At 58.6% G+C, this 17,879-nt stretch overlaps 2 protein-coding genes across 2 annotated transcripts; one reads left to right on the top strand and one right to left on the bottom strand.

The window, feature by feature from the left end:
* The first annotated feature begins 4,389 nt into the window (after window positions 1-4,389).
* On the top strand, window positions 4,390-5,256 carry LOC102938586 (erythroblast NAD(P)(+)--arginine ADP-ribosyltransferase). The gene is given in 2 exon segments (XM_037898702.2): window positions 4,390-4,918; window positions 4,921-5,256. Coding segments are annotated over 2 exon segments (669 nt in total). The 5' UTR covers window positions 4,390-4,467; the 3' UTR covers window positions 5,139-5,256.
* A 3,123-nt stretch (window positions 5,257-8,379) lies between these two features.
* On the bottom strand, window positions 8,380-11,515 carry LOC119566232 (NAD(P)(+)--arginine ADP-ribosyltransferase 2-like). Its single transcript, XM_037898626.2, has 3 exons — window positions 10,854-11,515; window positions 10,630-10,665; window positions 8,380-10,298 (listed from the first exon to the last, which is right to left on the bottom strand). The coding sequence occupies exons 1-3, from the start codon at window positions 11,476-11,478 to the stop codon at window positions 10,285-10,287; spliced, it is 675 nt and encodes a 224-aa protein (XP_037754554.2). The 5' UTR covers window positions 11,479-11,515; the 3' UTR covers window positions 8,380-10,284.
* Between the last annotated feature and the right edge of the window lie 6,364 nt (window positions 11,516-17,879).

The following is a 17,879-nucleotide window of genomic DNA, read 5'->3' as shown; positions in this document are numbered from 1 at the left end:
AATAAACCTCACACTGTGGGAATCCCCAGTCCACAACCCTTTGTGATGCTAACGAACTTTTTAACAAACGACTTGCGATATTTGGCTGCCTGACTTTATTTCTCTTCATTGTATTTGCACGGGAGAATAAAATCCATCTTGGTTGCCGGACGCAAAGGCTTTTTGCCGATCCTTCACTTTAAAAGGAAGAAGGGAATTCGCCGCTACAAACTTGGTGGTGATGAAGAAACTCAAGCTATCGTTAACAGCTTGACTTTAGGTACTTTGCGGCCTGATTCGATTTCAGTTCATTTGTATTTGGGCCGATGAATACAGCCACTCTTTATATTTTGGAAGGGTGATTTTTAGAAGAATCTGCATTTCTGCAAATATTTAGAAATTCCAAGACAAACAACTGTGTTAAGGGGAAGTGAAGGGTGTAAATGTATGTCCCTAAGTTTAAAAAAATAGCAGAGATCAGAGGGCCATAAGAGGTTTTGCTGTTAAAAGAAAGATCCTTTTGGCAAACAATTTCTTGAAATAAATGAGGAAATTTCAAGGCAACCCGCCCCCCCATAGTTAAGGATGAAAATATCTTTCCTGTTAATTAAAGATAAAATAATATCAAAGAACGATTGAGATCACAAACAAACACGCACAGAAGCAACCAACCAAAACAAATTAAATCGGCCAAGCAAAAAATAATCTAAGGAAAGTTGAAGGCAAAAAACTTTAAGGCTGAAAATAACTTCTCCATCAAGAGAAAATAATTAAAACCATGATTGAGACTGCAAACAACCAAATTGAATAGACAGGAAAAAAAAACCCCGAAGGACGTTCCGAGGAAATTGTGTCCTTGGTGCCTCAGTTTACCCACCTGTGATGCAGGGATACTAACCCCCGCATCCCGTTCTGAGAGGATAAAGTCCTTTATGTCAGCAGAGCGATTTGAGCTGCCTGCATGGCCGGGGTGAGAGTTGGACATCTTTCTGAGTGCGCATTGTGGGTTGGAAACAAACATTTATCTCATTGGGCCAGCTGCTGAAGTGGCCCTGGTGATAAGCACCCCTTTGTGGCATGCCCGATTTATCTTTTCCCCTCCGGGCCTTGCTTTGATCCCATGCCCCGTAAGACAGATAGCTTGAGAGGTGACCGGTGCATGGCAGGAAGCGGTAAGGGATGTTGGTCTAACTTAGGTTGGACGCACGCTCTTGAGAAGCTGGTTGGAGCCTACGTTGGGTTCCTCTGGTTCGTTACGTTCACCGTAAAGAATTTACCCCTTATTCCCCGTCTGAATGGGGCTAGCTTCAGCCTCCAGCCCTTGGCTCGTGTTAGACTTTTCTCTGCTGGACTGAAGAGCCCACGGTCTCATCTGTTCCCCACGGAGGTACTTGTAGACCATGGTCTAGTCACCCCGTGGCCTTCTCTTTATTCCTCTAAACAGCTTGAGCTCCGGGAGTCTCTCACTCGAGGGCAGGGTGTCCAGTCCTTTAATCGTTCTCCTGGTTCTTCTCTGACCCCTCTCCAGTCGATCCACGTCCTTCTCGAACTGTGGGCACCAGAACTGGACACGCAGGACCCCAGCTGCGGTCGCCCCAAGGCCAAATAAACCTCTCGGCTCCTCCTCGCCAATCCCCTGTTGGTTCATCCCAGGATCACCCCAGCTCTTCGCGCTGGGAGCCCACACTTGGTGGCTTGTCTTTGAGGACCCTGAGAACCTTTTCCGAGCCCCTGCCTGGCAGGATACGGCCTGGCCTTGCGCTCGGTGCTGCACGTTATTACTTGTTGGAGTGGTGGTGGCGTCTGGGACGCCAGCTAGGGATCAGGAGCCCACGGTGCCTCGTCTGCCCCAACAATGCTGCGGGACCTCACTTGCTCCTAGCAGGAGCCGGACTTTAAGGGGCAAACCTGCCACAGGACCCCTCATCAAGGGGCAGAGATGGGGGTGCAGTTACGGCCTCTGCTGGGGCAGGCAGGACTCTTGGGTTCTTTGTCGGGGGACTTATTTCAACCCTACATGGCTTCAAGCTCTAAATATCTGTTGACAATGGAGCTGGAGTTTTTTCAGTAGTGGGGGTGCTGGAAGCCAGCCCCCTTGCCCCTGTCTGCGCCCCCCCCCACCCTTCCCGAGCTGAGCCGGGGAGCAGGGCTGTGTCTCTGGGAGGGAGGGACCCGGACACTGGTAACGGGGCTGAGGCTGTGGTCACAGCTAGGGGGATGGGCACGGGGCCAGGAGCCAGCAGCCAGGACCCCATGTGTGGGGCCAGGAGCAGAGCCCCGGCCGTGGGGCCAGGTATGCGGCCCTGGGAGCGGGGGGCCAGGCATGGGGCCCCAGGGGTGGGGCCCTGGGAGCAGGGGGGGGCTGGGCACAGGGCTGGCGGCCAGGCAACCAGGGCCCCAGAAACAGAACCCCAGGCCTGGGGCCGGGAGTGGGGCCCTGGGCACGGGCCCCTGGGCTCCAGGCCAGCGTCCGGGGAGTGGGGCCGGCAGCTGGGCCCCGAGTCCCAGGTGCGGGGTTGGGGAGCGGAGTGCGTGGCGCGGGGCCAGTGGCCAGGGAGCGTGGCCGGTGGCTGGCCCCCAGGGACCTGAGCCGAGGAGCGGAGCCCTGGCTGCGGGGGCCAGCGGCCCCGCATTAAACTGGGGGGTGCTGTAGCACCCCTACTTCCGGCCCCTATGTCTGCTGATTGGGGAATCAACTTAACAAAAGGGCAGAGGTGGGCAAAGGCATGAACAGAGGGACTCGGATAAAGTCAGTCCCGTGGGCTGGTCACCTCAGTAACGGCCGCGCTTTGGGGCCGATAGGGAAGATTTTTGGAAACAGATTCCTCCCCCCCCAGGCCCTGCCTCGGGCTTTATAAAACTGCCCAGGCCGACGTGATTGGGAGCAATCAGCCAGAGAGCGGGAGGTAAGAGCTAACCCGCCCGCATGGCCCCGTGTCCCGTTCCCCCCGAAGCCAGCCAGTGCCCCGGACTGGGGCCGCATGGGAGCTGGCGCCCCGTAGAGGGGAAAGGCCCCTTGCTCATTTCTTGCCCTGGAGCCAGCCAGTCTCCTGCCCTGGGCGGGGGATGGGAGCTGGCGTCCCCGAGAGGGGAACGTTCCTACGTGGCTGGCTAGTCTGAGCTGGTCATTTTGGGGTTTTTCAGGGGAAGCCCCTCAGTGAATTATTCAGGGATCGGATACCAGGATGTCCCCCGAGAAAGTCGCCCTCCTGCTTTTCACGGCCGCTTGGGTGCTGCCCGCTGGAACCTCAGAGGTAAGTGGCTTCAATACAATATCCCTGCCCCGCCCCAGAGGTGGCTGCATCTTAGTGCTGGATGAGTCATCCTTGTGCGACGTTATGTGCGGCTGTTCCCCAGGTGCCCCACCCCAGAGGTGGCTGCATCTCAGCGCTGGGTGAGTCATCCTTGTGCGACGTTGTGTGCGGCTGTTCCCCAGGTGCCCCACCCCAGAGGTGGCTGCATCTTAGTGCTGGATGAGTCATCCCTGTGCGACGTTGTGTGCGGCTGTTCCCCAGGTGCCCCACCCCAGAGGTGGCTGCATCTTAGTGCTGGATGAGTCATCCCTGTGCGACGTTGTGTGCGGCTGTTCCCCAGGTGCCCCGCCCCAGAGGTGGCTGCATCTTAGTACTGGATGAGTCATCCTTGTGTGACGTTATGTGCAGCTATTCCCCAGGTGCCCCACCCCAGAGGTGGCTGCATCTCAGCGCTGGATGAGTCATCCCTGTGTGACGTTGTGTGTGGCTGTTCCCCAGCTGTCCCACCCCAGAGGAGGCTGAAACATTCTGTGCTTGAATTTCCAGCAATCTGTAAAAGGCAGATTTTGGCCACTTGCTGGTATAATTTGTGTTGGAGAAGCACCAGAAAGCCCCATCCACCAGCAGGAGCCCCATTGCACTGGGTGCTGCCCAGACCCCAGGGGAGCTATCGAGGCCCCCAGTGTGCCGGGCACAACACGAACACAGGCCCTGCCCCGAAGAGCTGCCGGTCTGAATAGATGAAGGGTGGGAAGGGAAACAACAGCACAGAAACATGGGGAGATTTGCCCACGGTCACCCAGTGATGGCAGAAGCGGGGATAGAACCCAGGAGTCCTGGCTCCCAGCCCTGCCTGTTCTAACCACTAGACCTCACTCCCCTCCCAGAGCTGGGAGAGAACCCAGGAGTCCTGGCTCCCAGCCCCCCACCCCAATCTAGCTCCCTAGAGTCCCCTCCCCTCCTAGATCTGGGAATTGAAACCAGTCCCCTCTCCAGCTCTAACCACTAGGCCCCACTGCTGGAAATTCCCCGCAGCAGCAATGCCCTGTGTGCAGTCCCCGTTCTTCCCTGCATGGGTCATTTCTGAAGCATTGTGCATTAAGGGTCATGCCTGACCTTGAGCTGCTGGTTGTTCCAGCCCAGCCCCAAAGAGGTCCGCACGGCGGAGGGGAACCCCATCCTGAACTTGGCCTCTAACTCCCTGGACGACGTCCACCGAGGTTGGGTGAAGGCCATGAAACGGCGCCTCCCATCCCTGCTGGAAGAGGAGCTGGAGGAGAACCAGCACTTCCATGAGGCATGGGACCAAGCCAAGGAGATGTGGCTGCAGATGGAGAACCAAGCAATCTTCCCCTAGACGTTGAGGGCCCTCTACAGCGTCGCTGTCTTCACCTACTCTTTGGAAGATCCACCACTCTACCAGTCGTTCAACCTGGCGGCCAGAACGGCATGGAAGAGCCCCCAGGCAGATGCTGGCTTTCCCTTCAAGTCCTTGCATTTCCTTCTGACCCAGACGGCCAAGAGGCTAGGAACCAAGGAGCCCAGTTGTGCCAAAGTCTAGAGAGGAACCAAGGTGAAGTTCTCCATCCAGGGTTTGTTCCGCTTCGGTCAGTTCACTTCCACCTCGGAGAAGAGGCAGGCGGCGGAGGAATTTGGACACACGACCTTCTTCGTGCCGGTCTCGTGCCAGGGTTCCCTGTGGGGAATCTGTCCCGCTTCCCATGGGCAGAGGAGACGGTGGTGCCGCCCTACGAGAGGTTCCAGGTCACCGGGGTCAAGGAGACGCCAAGGGAGAAGATGGTGCATGCCAAGTCGGTGGGCGTCTGCAGCAACCATAACTGCGAGAAAGGTGAGGGGGAGGCCGCGAGGAGGGACGTGAGTTATGGAAGGCCACCAGGGAGATAAAAACTAGCCCCTAGGGGGTGACAGCTCAGGTCTGGCCCTGGGGTGGGGTGGGGTGAGGAATAGGACACAGGGCCTTTCCCCTCTAGGGGGCGCCGGCCGCTATCCCACTCCAGGCCAGGGGACTGGCTGGCTCGAGGGGCAGGGAAAATTAATTGTCTATTTTCTGTTTCCCAGAAGGGAACAGTACAATAAGCTGCCCTGATCACCCAGGTACGGGGATAGAAGTGGGGGCTCATCCCTTGGCTGGACAGGGGGTGTGCGTGGGGCTTGAGACAATTACTTGCAGGACTCCTGGGTTCTCTCCCTGGCTCTGGGTGGGGAGTGGAGACTCATAGTTAGAGCAGGGGGACTGGGAGTCAGAACTCCTGGGTCATCTCCCTGACTCTGGGAGGGGAGTGGGGTCTAGTGGTTAGAGCAGGGCCTGGGAGCCAGGACTCCTGGGTTCTCTGCCCAGTGCTGGGAGGGAAGTGGGGTCTAGTGGGTCAGAGTAGGGGGGGTGGGAGCCAGGGCTCCTGGGTTCTATCCCCAGCTCTGGGAGGGGAGTGGGGTCTAGGAGGTTGTCGGGGGGAGGCTAAGAATCAGGACACCTGGGTTCTTTCCCCTGTTCTGCAACTGACTCCCTGCGTGAGTCTGGGGGCATCTCTGCCCCCTCTGTGCCTCAGTTTCCCCCGCTGTGACGGAGGGCACTGGCACCGATCCAGCTGGGCAAAGTGCCGTGTGTGTGTGTGGGGGTTTATGGCTGACGCGTGTGCGGACAGCTAATGTGGCGTGCGCTTGTGTCTCCCCGCAGTGCTGTATTTGTGAGGTGCCTGCCAGGCCACAGCAAGGAGGGGAAGCAGCAGCCCCCGGGATGCTTCTAGCCAGCAGCTCTGTGGAGCATCGTGTGTGTGTCTGTGTGTGTCTGTGTGAACAGCGCTGCCCCCTGCTGGAGGAAATCAGGGCCGTGTGTGTGTGTGTGTGTATGTGTGTGTGTGTGAGAACAGCACTGCCCCCTGCTGGAGGAAATCAGGGCCGTGTGTGTGTTTGTGTGTGTGTGTGTGTGTGTGTGTGTGTGAACAGTGCTGCCCCCTGCTGGAGGGAATCAGGGCCGTGTGTGTGTGTGTGTTTGTGTATGAGGCTGTGACCTTTCCACCCTCATATGCCCCAGCCCGTTACCTGCGACTGCAATAAATGCCCCCATTGCAATGTGTTGGATGGTTTTTAACTGCCAGGGCTCCAGCGGGGCATGGGGTGTGGGGGGCAAGGGGGCAGCAGAAGCACCGTCGATTCCGTCGCCAGCGGCAGGATTTAATCGTTGCGGGAAATGAACCCCTGAGATCCACTCACCTCCCGCCTGGCCGCTCTTTGGACACGCGGGCCAGGGAGACGTGCGCCCGACGCCGAGCGGCTGGCGTGGGGCTCGGCGTCTCTCTCTGCCCAGCATGCCAGCCCCCCGAGGGGGCCCAGAGCAACGTTTGCATCTGGAGCCAAGCGGAAGTTTTCACACCAAACTTTTCTTTCTGGGGGAAAAAATGGAGATTCGGTGAGTGCGAAACATCCTGCCAATTTCACCGACTTCTTTGTTTTGGAGGGGGGTGAATTGAAGGAAACCAAACAAATTAAGAAGATCTGCAGCGGGCAGTCGCAGATCGGCTACGTGTCCCCTCAGACCGTCCCCTCTCTAAACTGATCAAGCTCCGTCTTGAAGCCGGGTAGGGTTTTTGCCCCCCACTGCTCCCCTTGGCAGGCTGCTCCAGAACTTCACTCCTCTGATGGTCGGAAACCTTCGTCTAATTTCATCTGAAACTCGCTGACGGCCAGGTTAGAGCCGTTTGTTCTTGGGTCAACGCTGGCGCTTCACTGAAATAACTCCTCCCCGTCCCTGGTGTCTATCCCTCTGATGTGTTTAGAGAGAGCGATCATGAAGAAAAAGATCAAAAAAGAACGAGGTAGATTCATGGAGGATCGGTCCATCAATGGCTATTAGCTGGGATGGGCAGGGAGGGTGTCCCTAGCCTCTGTTTGCCAGGAGCTGGGAATGGGCGACACTGGATGATTCCCTGTTCTGTTCATTCCCCCTGGGGCACCTGGCCCTGGCCACTGTCGGCAGACGGGACACTGGGCTAGGTGGACCCTTCGTCTGACCCAGTCTGGCCGTTCTTATGTTCTTCTATCCCCCTGCAACCTGCCAGGATGCACCCCTGGATGCTGGGACTCTGGCCAACAAACGGCAAGTGGGGTGCAGCGGAAGGGTCCCCGCGAGGTGGGAAACTGAGGCAAAGGGCAGCAGCCCCAAATACCTGGGCCGGTGTTTAGCTGTGCCAGCTTTCCCAGGGTTTTTCTTCTGTACGCTTAAGAGGCACCCCCAGCCATTGAACCCGGGCTTTGGAGCTGCCGGCACCACCGGTTTCGGCCGTCGTTGGAGAGGGTCACCCCTTTATTTCTACCCATCCCCTGGCTCTTAGGTGGCTCCGCTCCTTGCATCATTCGCCACTAGATGGAGATCGTATGTAGCAAATTGCTTTGCTCCTTCTCTTCTCTGAGTCTCGGGGCTGTTTGTTTCATAGCTCTAGATTTAAACAACTTTCATAGACTATCGGGGTTGGAAGGGACCTCAGGAGGTCATCTAGTCCAATTCCCAGTTTTAGCCCCAGATCCCTAAATGGCCCCCTCAAGGATTGAACTCACAACCCTGGGTTTAGCAGGCCAATGCTCAAACCACTGAGCTATCTTTGATCCCAGTACCATCAGGGCCATGCCATCTCGGAGCCGCCTGTCTTCCATGGGCACCAGGTGATATGGGTCCCAGTGGCTGGTCCCCACCTATATTTGGAGGCTGGATTGAAGCCAACGCCCCCTAGAAAAGCAAAACCCCATGTCCCATTCCCCAGCCCCCGAGCCAGCCGGCCCGTCACCCTCTTCCTTTTCCTTCTTCATGCCCTTATGCTCCTGAAGCCCCTCAGGGCCTGGGCTAAGAGGGTAGCAGCAGACCAAGCCCAGAGCTTCTGGAGCGAAAACAGCCGTGCTGGATAAAGGGAACAGAGTCCACTGCTAGGGGCTGCAGTGTATCCACCCTTTGCCATTAGGCCCAGTCACACACCCGGCACCTCCCTGTCCAGTGCGGCTTTCCTCGCCCCCCTACCCCAGCTGGTACGCTCGACGGCCTCTGCACCACGGCCGCGAACCTCTAACGGGCTCGTGTCCATGAAGGATCAAACGTGGTGACCTCCAATTCTCCTCCCCCCGGCTCGGGTTGGCAGCCCGGCAGGGGCTAAAGAAAGCCAAACACATTGCAATGAGGGCGTGTTTATTGTAGGGGCAGATACGGAAAGAGAATGAGCATCAACTGGATCGGTAGAAGAGGGGCCAGAGAAGAGCCAGGAGTGCGAGTGATGGCTTAGACAACTTGCCTCAAGGAGCTCAATCTATTTAGCTTAGCAAAGAGCGGCTCCGGGGGGGACTGGATCCCAGTCTATAAGGACCTATGTGGGGAGCAAATGTTTGATCCCCAATCTAGCCGAGAAAGGTCTAATGCGAGCCGGAAATTGAAGCTGGACAAATTCACACTGGAAAGACCGTGTACATTTTTGACCGTGAGGGCAGTGGAACATCGGAGCCCTTAACCAAGGGTCGTGGTGGAGCCTCCATGGCTGACCGTTTTAACCCAGATTGGATGGTTTTCTAAAAGATCTGCCCTAGGACTTGCTTGGGGGAAGTTCTCTGGCTGGCGTCAGACCAGATGACCACAACGGTTCCTGCTGGCCTGGAAATCTGGGAACCTACGAACCCAGAGCTTGCAGGGCTAAGGCCTTTCTGTTGATGATCTTAGGGTTAGGGTTAGGGTTCGGGTCCCATCAATGGCCCTCATACAACTGGAGAACCTCAATGGGGCAAACCCACAAGCAACCTCCTCTGCATGGCTAGGGTTGCCAGTTTGCTTTGGACGTACTCCTGGAGGTTTCATCACACGAGATAATCTTCAATTCAAGAGGAACCTTTAATTCCCCGGAGTCTCCCGGACAATCCTGGAGGTTTGGCAACGCTATGCACCGCCCAACTTTCCGAGGCTCTCCATAGGCGTACCCCGATGGTGGATCTACCGACGCCCAGCTGGCTGGCTGCTGGCCGGTAGCAATCGGAGGGGGACGAGGTTCCAGAAGGTGGTGGGAGGGGAGCAGGTAAATTACGGGATGCCCGTAGAGGAAGCCTGGCTTAGTTTGATCCCAATTCCCAGAAGTCCAGTGCAGGGGTCCTGGCCAATTTGGGGGCCCTGGGACCTGTGTAGAAGTGTGTGTGTGTGGGGGCCCACCGACACCGAAACTGTGGCCCCCCCCGCTCCCCCTCTTTCCCCAGAGGTCCCGCCCCCTGGCCAGGACAGAAACCAGAGCCGGACCGTGGTAAGACCTGCTCAGGGCACCCCGGACTCTCCGCCTGCCCTGCGAGGAGGGCTGTGGTGCCTGACAGCAGCCCCTGCCCCATGGGGGAGGTGGAGGGTCTGGGGCTCCTCACAGTGGTCACAGATCGCTCTTAGGGCATTATGGGGGGGCAATATTCTTTGTGCCCAGGACCCCAATAAATCTTAATCTGCCTTGGGTCCAGTGGGTTTAGAATCATGGAAATGTCGGGCTGGAAGGGACCCGGAGAGGTCCCCCCGGCCCCCTGCGCAGAGACCAGACCAGGGAACCCGAGCCCAGCCCTGACAGGGGGTTTGTCCAACCTGTTCTTATAAACCTCCAGTGACGGGGAGCCCCCCCCGCCCTGGGACGCTAAGAGCTCAGTTACCCTGCGCATTGGAAAGTTTTTTCCCATGATCTAACCTCCATCTCCCTGGCCGCAGATTGAGCCCCTTAGGTCTCACTCTACTTTCCTGTCCTCCCGCAATGCACCCTGGGAAAAATCCTGGCCGGGTACAGGGCCGAGCACCGGGGGAGACCGGCTCCGGATGGGGCACAGCTGTCGGGGAAAGCGCAGACCTGCGAGGGAAGAAGCTTAACCGGGAGGAAACAGAGGTGTGTTTTGCTAGAGTGATTCCCCGTTGGTTATAGCAGGAAAGCAGATGGGGAAGTTTTGCCCGCCTAGGCAGACGAGGCCACGCACACGATGATCCACGGAGCTCCTGGCTAAGGGCAGCCCTGGGGTCACTGCTGCCCCTCCTTGCTCCGGTGCCTCACAAATGCAGCACTGTGGGGAGACGCAGACATGCCCCACGTTAGCCATCAGGACACCCCCCAGCCACAGCCGAGACCCCACTTAGCACGGCTGGGGCAGTTCTATTCTTCCCCCGGCGTGGGGCGTGGGGTAACTGGGGCACACGGATGTGCCTAAACTCAACCAGGGAGTCAGTGGCTGAGCTGGGAATAAACCCAGGAGTCCTGGCTCCCAGCCCCCACTGCTCTAACTCACTAGCCCCTACTCCCCTCCCCGAGCTGGGGAGAGAACCCAGGAGTCCTGAATCTACTGTCTCTAGCCTCCCACACACAGCCTGCCCAGCCAAGGGGTGAGCCCCTCGTACCTTGGTGAGGAGGGCATCTCTTCACATGGGGGTCTCCTAGAAAATAGAAAAGAGGCTTTTAATTTTCCTTGTCACCCCGAGACACCCTGTCCCCGGCCCTGCAGCTGGACTGGAGCCGGCGCCCCCTCGCGGGGAAAGGCCCCACGTCCCACTGGGCTGCAGCTTGGTTTTAGCACCCTGGTGGAACTCCATAGCTCACGTCCCTCCTGCCTCCCCCGCCTCACCTCTCCCCACGTAGGCGCAGTTGTGGTTGCAGCACACCCCCGCCGACTTGGCGTGGACAGTGTGCCCCTGCGCGGTCGGCTGGACATTGGTGACCTGGAACATCTCGGAGGGCAGCACCAGGACCTCTTGTTCTTTAACGTAGTGGGACAGGTCCCGAAGCGCGTACCCCGTGCAGGAAACCAGCACAAAGAGGGTCTTTTCGCTGAATCCGGCCGCCACCTTCGAGCTCTTTGAGGTGGAGGTGAACTGGCCGAAGCGGAACAAGCCGCTGATGGAGAATTTTATGTCGGTTCCTCTGTAGACGGTGCCACAACTGGGCTTTATCCCCCATATCTCTCTGGGCGCCTGGGTCAGCAGGAAATGAAAGGCCTTGAAGGGGTAGCTGGCGTAGGCAGGGGATCCCGTCCAGCCCGTCCTGGTGGCCGCGTTGAAGTCCTTGTACAGAGGCGGGTCGTTTAAGGTGTAGGCCACCACAGCGACGCCGCAGAAAGCTTTCTTTGTGTTGGGGAAGATGAACGTATTCGTCTTCCTCAGCCACTCGTTCTTGGCCCTGTTCCAAGCCTGGTCAAACTTCTTGTTCTTGGTCAGCTCCTTTTTCATCAGGGATGGGAGATGCTGCCACATGGCGTCCTCACAGCCTTGGTACAGGTCGTCCACTGAGGAGGAGACCAAATCCAGTGGGGGGTTTCCTGCTCCCATGCAGGTCCCGGGGGGGCTGGCCTAGGAGAGGGTTTGGCTCATGGTCAGACGTGACACGAGGCGCACGGTGACGTCATTTACGGCAGAACGAATTCATTCCGGTCGCTCAAGCTGGGGAGAAGGCGGGGCTGATGGCGACGGGAATGGCCAAGTCTACTGGTCGGAGCAGGGAGGGTATTGGAGGAGCCAGGACTCCTGGGTTCTACCCCCAGCTCTGGGAGGGGAGTGGGGTATAGTGGTTAGAGCAGGGGGGTGCTGGGAGCCAGGACACCTGGGTTGTCTCCCCGGCTCTGGGAGGGGAGTGAGGGTCTAGTGGGTTAGAGAAGGAGGGGCTGGGAGCCAGGACTCCTGGGTTCTATCCCTGGCTCTGGGAGGGGAGTGAGGGTCTAGTGGGTTAGAGCAGGGGGGCTGGGAGCCAGGACTCCTGGGTTCTCTCCCCGGCTCTGGGAGGGGAGTGAGGGTCTAGTGGGTTAGAGAAGGAGGGGCTGGGAGCCAGGACTCCTGGGTTCTATCCCTATCTCTGGGAGGGGAGGGGGGTCTGATGGGTTAGGGTAGGTGGGGCTGGGAGCCAGGACTCCTGGGTTCTCTCCCCGGCTCTGGGAGGGGAGGGGGGTCTGATGGGTTAGGGGAGGTGGGGCTGGGAGCCAGGACTCCTGGGTTCTCTCCCCGGCTCTGGGAGGGGAGGGGGGTCTGATGGGTTAGGGGAGGTGGGGCTGGGAGCCCGGACTCCTGGGTTCTATCCCAATCTCTGGGAGGGGAGGGGGGTCTGATGGGTTAGGGGAGGTGGGGCTGGGAACCAGGACTGCTGGGTTCTTTCCCCAGCTCTAGGAGGGGAGTGGGGTCTACCAGTTCGAGGGACCTCAGCACCTGGCTGGTCCTTGGGCACGAGTGTAATCAATGGGGCGAATCTGGACCCAGGCCCGTCTCTCACGGGGGCCGTGGCTATGCTCCGGGCGCCGCAGGGAATACTGCCGCAGCATCGTAGTGAAGATGCGTCTGACTCCCCCTCTCCGAGAAGCAGGAACAAGGGCCGGGGAAGAGTTCTTAGCCACGTCTACACGGGCGGGTGGGTTGGCTTAAGGACAGGGGTGAGGGGTGTGAATTTTTCACCCCTCCACCTCTGAGTGACAGCACAAGGGGGATCTAAATTTTAAGTGTAGATCTGGCGTGTGTATCTCTGCAGTGCCTGGCACATGCCTCACTCCACCTGGCCCCCCTCCCTAGGCTGGTCCCTCGCCCCCCTCTCCAGCCAGCCCCCTTCAGCCAGCCCTCTCACCCCCTTGAGTTTAGTCCTCCCAGCCAGACCCCACGCTCCCCCTCCCCTGCTCTGCCCTGACTCCAGCCAGGCCCCCTCTCCCGCACTTGAATAGCAGGACAACACACTGATCTCAGGGGAGGGATCCTCTAGTGGTTACCTACGTTTTATAGATTGCTGGAAAATGTGTGGGTGTCACTGGAATAGAACCCTGGAGTCCTGGCTCCCAGACCCCCCCGATCTAACCACTCGAGCCCACTTCCCTCCCAGAACTGGGGAGAGAACCCAGGAGTCCTGGCTCCCAGACCCCCCCCCGATCTAACCACTCAAGCCCACTTCCCTCCCAGAGCTGGGGAGAGAACCCAGGAGTCCTGGCTCCCAGAGCCCCCTGCTCTAACCACTCAAGCCCACTTCCCTCCCAGGGCTAGGGAGAGAACCCAGGAGTCCTGGCTCCCAGATTCCCTCCCCACAAACCACTAGAAGCCATAGCCTGAGATTTTCCCTGCAACTTTCCCAAGCATCCGCGGTTCTTCAGGACATCGGTGTGGGATGTGTGAGATGCAGCCACCTCTGGGGCAGGGCAGCTGGGGAAGAGCTGCAAAGCGACACTGCACAGGGACGGCTCGCTCGGCACAGAGATGCAGCCACCTCTGGGGCGGGGCAGGGATATTGTATTGAAGCCACTTACTTCTGAGGTTCCAGCGGGCAGCACCCAAGCGGCCGTGAAAAGCAGGAGGGCGACTTTCTCGGGGGACATCCTGGTATCCGATCCCCGAATAATTCACTGAGGGGCTTCCCCTGAAACAACTAGAATGAGCAGGAATCAGACTAGCCAGACATGTAGGAACGTTCTCCTCTAGGGGGCGCTGGCTCCCATCCACCTCCTGGGCTCCAGATGACTCACGGGGGGTGGGGAATGGGAGACGGGGCCTTTCCCCTCTAGGGGGCGCCGGCTCCCATCCTGCCCCAGGGCAGGGGACTGGCTGGCTCCGGGGGGTGGGGAATGGGACCCGGGGCCTCTATTGGAGGATTACAGCTTGGCCAACTCTCATGAGTCTCATGATAATTCTTGTTTCCCATAAAGCCCCAGCTCCTGGAGTCAGGTGGATACGTGACGACTTCAGCCTTTGTTCATAAAGGAAAACTCAGTTTCCAGCTCTGGTGGTGGCGGAGAAAGCTTCCGGACGTGACCCCAGTGCACCCTAGAGGCTCCGAAAGCAAATCAAAAGCGCCAGAAATCTCACTGTTTTTACACAGTCTCATGGTTTGAAAGCTAATCTCATGAGTTCTGCTGAGCCGGACTCCTGGTTTGGGGTTGGCAATTCTGGGGTGATCTCTTACCTGCCGCTCTCTGTCTGCTTCCTCCAGATCTCATGCGGTTGTGGGGTTTTAATGGCAGCTCTTGGGCTGGGGGCGGGGGGGGGGGGAACGGGTTATCAAGATCTCCGTTATTGGCAAGAAATGTGGCCGTTACTGAAGCACCCAAGTTTGGCAACTTTGGGTTTAACGGGCTGATTTTATCTGACACCCCTTTACATCATTTTCCTGCCTCGGCTCTTGGGCTAAGCTCATTGCTCAGATCTTTCAGGAATTTGGGGTTGAAATATCTCCCCCTCCAGAGTGATCCCAGGAGTCCTGCCTCCCAGCCCCCCTGCTCCAAACACTAGCCCTCACTACCCTCCCAGAGCTGGGGATAGAGCCCAGGAGTCCGGGCTCCCAGCCCCCACTGCTCTAACCCACTAGACCCCACTCCTCTCCCACAGCTGGGGAGAGAACCCAGGAGTCCTGGCTCCCAGCCCCCCCGCTCTAACCCACTAGACCCCACTCCCCTCCCAGAGCTGGGGATAGAACCCAGGAGTCCGGGCTCCCAGCCCCCCCGCTCTAACCCACTAGACCCCACTCCCCTCCCAGAGCTGGGGATAGAACCCAGGAGTCCGGGCTCCCAGCCCCCACTGCTCTAACCCACTAGACCCCACTCCCCTCCCAGAGCCGGGGAGAGAACCCAGGAGTCCTGGCTCCCAGCCCCCCCTGCTCTAACCCACTAGACCCCACTCCCCTCCCACAGCCGGGGAGAGAACCCAGGAGTCCTGGTGCCCACATTTGACAAAGAGGCCCCTGTGCTGGGCAAGGTGCAGGGGAGCTGCTGGGGTGCTCAGGGTACCGGAGCGCCGGCCTCACGAGAGGAGATTCAGGGCGCTGGGCTCTGTTAGCCTGGACCAAGGGCCGAGGTGGGGTGGGGGGTGGCAGCTCATTCAGAGCATGTCGCGGTGGGAGGGGAGGGGGAGCCATGGAGGCGCTGGCACCGGTGGGCCTGGAAATGGGGAGAAGGCTCCAGGGGAGGCAGAGTCTGGAAGAGCCTCCCAATGGGAGCCAACGCCCTGAGTAGGCCGAAGACGGGGCGCGGCCGGTTTCTGAAGGGGTGGATAGGACGGGGTGGCCTGTGAAAGGACTTGGCTACACAATCCGGGAGATCCCTTCCAGTCCTGCGTAGCTGTGACTCCCAGCCCCCCTGCTCTGACCCACCAGCCCCCACTCCCCTCCCAGAGCCAGGGAGAGAACCCAGGAGTCCTGGCTCCCAGCCCCCACTGCCCCAACCCACTAGACCCCACTCCCCTCCCAGAGCTGGGGATAGAACCCAGGAGTCCTGGCTCCCAGCCCCCCCTCGAACCCGACTCCACTCCCCTCCCAGAGCTGGGGATAGAACCCAGGAGTCCTGGCTCCCAGCCCTAACCCACTAGTCCCCACTCCCCTCCCAGAGCCGGGGATGGGAACCAGGTGGAGTCTTGCAACGACTAATTGTCTCCAGCCTCAAGCGCGTCTCTGTTTCCTCCTGCGTGCTACACGCTGTTCCCGAGAATGCAGCCCCATGTCTCCGAGGAAGGGAGCCAAAGCGAGAGCCAGGAACGCTTCCAGCCGCCCATCCCCCAGCTCCGCCCAAGGCTCGTGCAGCTCTCCGCAAGTCGCTGTGGTGCGAGGGGGATCTGCTTCCAGCCTGAGCGCCAGCTCCCTCCGTCCACCCTTCAGGCTCCGCAGCCCGCACGGCCCTGCCCGCGCTCAGAGCAGAACTGAAGAGCTCCTTCCCACCGCCCGGGGGCCCCGTGAACAGCTCCAGCAGCCGGAGGAGCTGCCGGAGAAGCTGGTCCCCAGGTGGGCTTGGAAGCAAAAGTCCCTTTTCTCCTGGGCTGCATTTCAGAAGGTCTCCGCATCACGGACCTTTGTTGACCATCCCAATATTGGGGAACCTGCCATGGTGGTCAACCAGGCCTCAGAGCGTCATGGGGATATACCCTCTTCTCCGGATGACCCCTGAGGCCTTGTGGGCGGGTGGGTGGGCCGGGGCAGAGACTGGGTCCCATCTGTGGCCCCAGTATAGCAGGAGGACAGAAGACGTTCAGATCCACCAGTAACCTCCTGTGCATGATCCAGGCCATCAGCCCCCTCTCCACAGCAGAGCATGCCCCTCAGAGCAGACCCGGTGGCTGATCCTCAGCACCCAGTGGGTCGGCCGACCGGCGACAACTGATGGGTAGCGCCTCTCGCTTTTCCAGGCTGAGGGCATCTGCCATGGAGGTGTTCGGCCGCGGCTGATCCCGGCTCGGCGCTGAACCGATCTAAAAGGAGTCGCAGGAACGATTCGGTTTGACCCCCAACCCTCCTACAATTCCAGTCCTGCAACGCACAGCCCAAGAGGTCCTGTGGACGGTGGAGCAGCTGCGCGGGGCACCGCCGGACAGCAGACCACAAATCCCGAGGGCGCATGGCGCGACGGCGCTGGCCGGCGTGGCTGCGAAGGCAGCGGTAGCTTGCGGCGCTTAGGAACAGCTCGGGCGACAATTGTCGCGGGTCCGTTCAGGCCGGCTCCACAACACCCACCACAAGTGGCAAAGGTGGCCATTGCCCTAAGAGAAGATGCGCTTCTCATCATTTCCAGCATCAGGTGGGTTCTAAGATAGATGCCCGTCTCTAACCCCTCGCCGGGCAAATCGCTCTACCAACTTTAATCACAGGATCCTAAGCACCGCAGGCTGGAAGGGACCTCGGAAGGTCATCCAGTCCATCCCCTGGGCTGAGGCCGGACAAGTAACCCTAGACCAGCCCTGACAGGTGTTTGTCCCCAACCTGGTCTTAAAAACCCCCAGTGACGGGAATTCCACCATCTCCCTCGGTCACCTGTTCCGGGGCTAAAGGAGCCTCAAAGTTAGGAAGTTTCCCCTAATATCTGAGTCTCCCTTGCTGTGGACGAAGCCCGTTACTTCTTGCCCTCCCCGTGGAGAACATCTGAGCTCCGTCCTCTTTGTGCAGCCTTTGACATCTTTGATGCCTGTTCTCAGGTCCCCGCTCCACCTTCTCTTCTCAATACGGAAACATGCCCAATGGTTGCAACCTTGCCTCACAGCTCAGGGTGCATAGAATCATAGAATCATAGAATATCAGGGTTAGAAGGGACCTCAGGAGGTCATCTAGTCCAATCCCCTGCTCAAAGCAGGACCGATCCCCGACTAAATCATCCCAGCCAGGGCTTTGTCAAGCCTGACCTTAAAAACTTCTAAGGAAGGAGATTCCATCACCTCCCTAGGTAATGCATTCCAGTGCTTCACCACCCTCATAGCGAAAAAGTTTTTCCTAATATCCAACTTAAATCTCCCCCACTGCAACTTGAGACCATTACTGCTCGTTCTGTCATCTGCTACCACTGAGAACTGTCTAGGGCCATCCTCTTTGGAACCCCCTTTCAGGTAGTTCCTAAACCTCTGCTCATTTCTGTTGCTCTCCTCCGGACTCGCTCCAATTTGTCCTCATCTTTCTGAGCGTGTAGTGCCCAGACTTGGACACAGGATGTCAGCTGAAGCCCCACCAGTGCCAAGAAGAGTTGTCTCCAGCACATGCCAAGAACTTATTGGCTGTTTTGTGTTACTTTTCCAGTGGCTGGCTTGGGTGGCTCATGGCCCCCATTCCTACCAGGTCTTGTGCTTGGGATCTTTCGTGAGTTGTTCTCGAAATGTCTCTTCCACCTCCTGATTTGGTGGTCTACAGTAGACCCCTACCATGACCTTGTCCCCTATTTCCACCC

This window comes from Chelonia mydas, chromosome 6, assembly GCF_015237465.2.
Source record: "Chelonia mydas isolate rCheMyd1 chromosome 6, rCheMyd1.pri.v2, whole genome shotgun sequence".
In the NCBI taxonomy this organism is placed as follows: Eukaryota; Metazoa; Chordata; order Testudines; family Cheloniidae; genus Chelonia; species Chelonia mydas.
This window is presented reverse-complemented; position numbering and strand designations above follow the sequence as displayed.

Excerpts from the sequence above, each read along its gene's own strand:
- LOC119566232 (XM_037898626.2), bottom strand. The coding sequence starts at position 11,478 with ATGTGGCAGCATCTCCCATCCCTGATGAAAAAGGAGCTGACCAAGAAC. Across the intron at positions 10,666-10,853 it reads CTGCGCCTACGTGGGGAGAG|GAGACCCCCATGTGAAGAGA; the intron begins GTGAGGCGGGGG and ends TCTATTTTCTAG.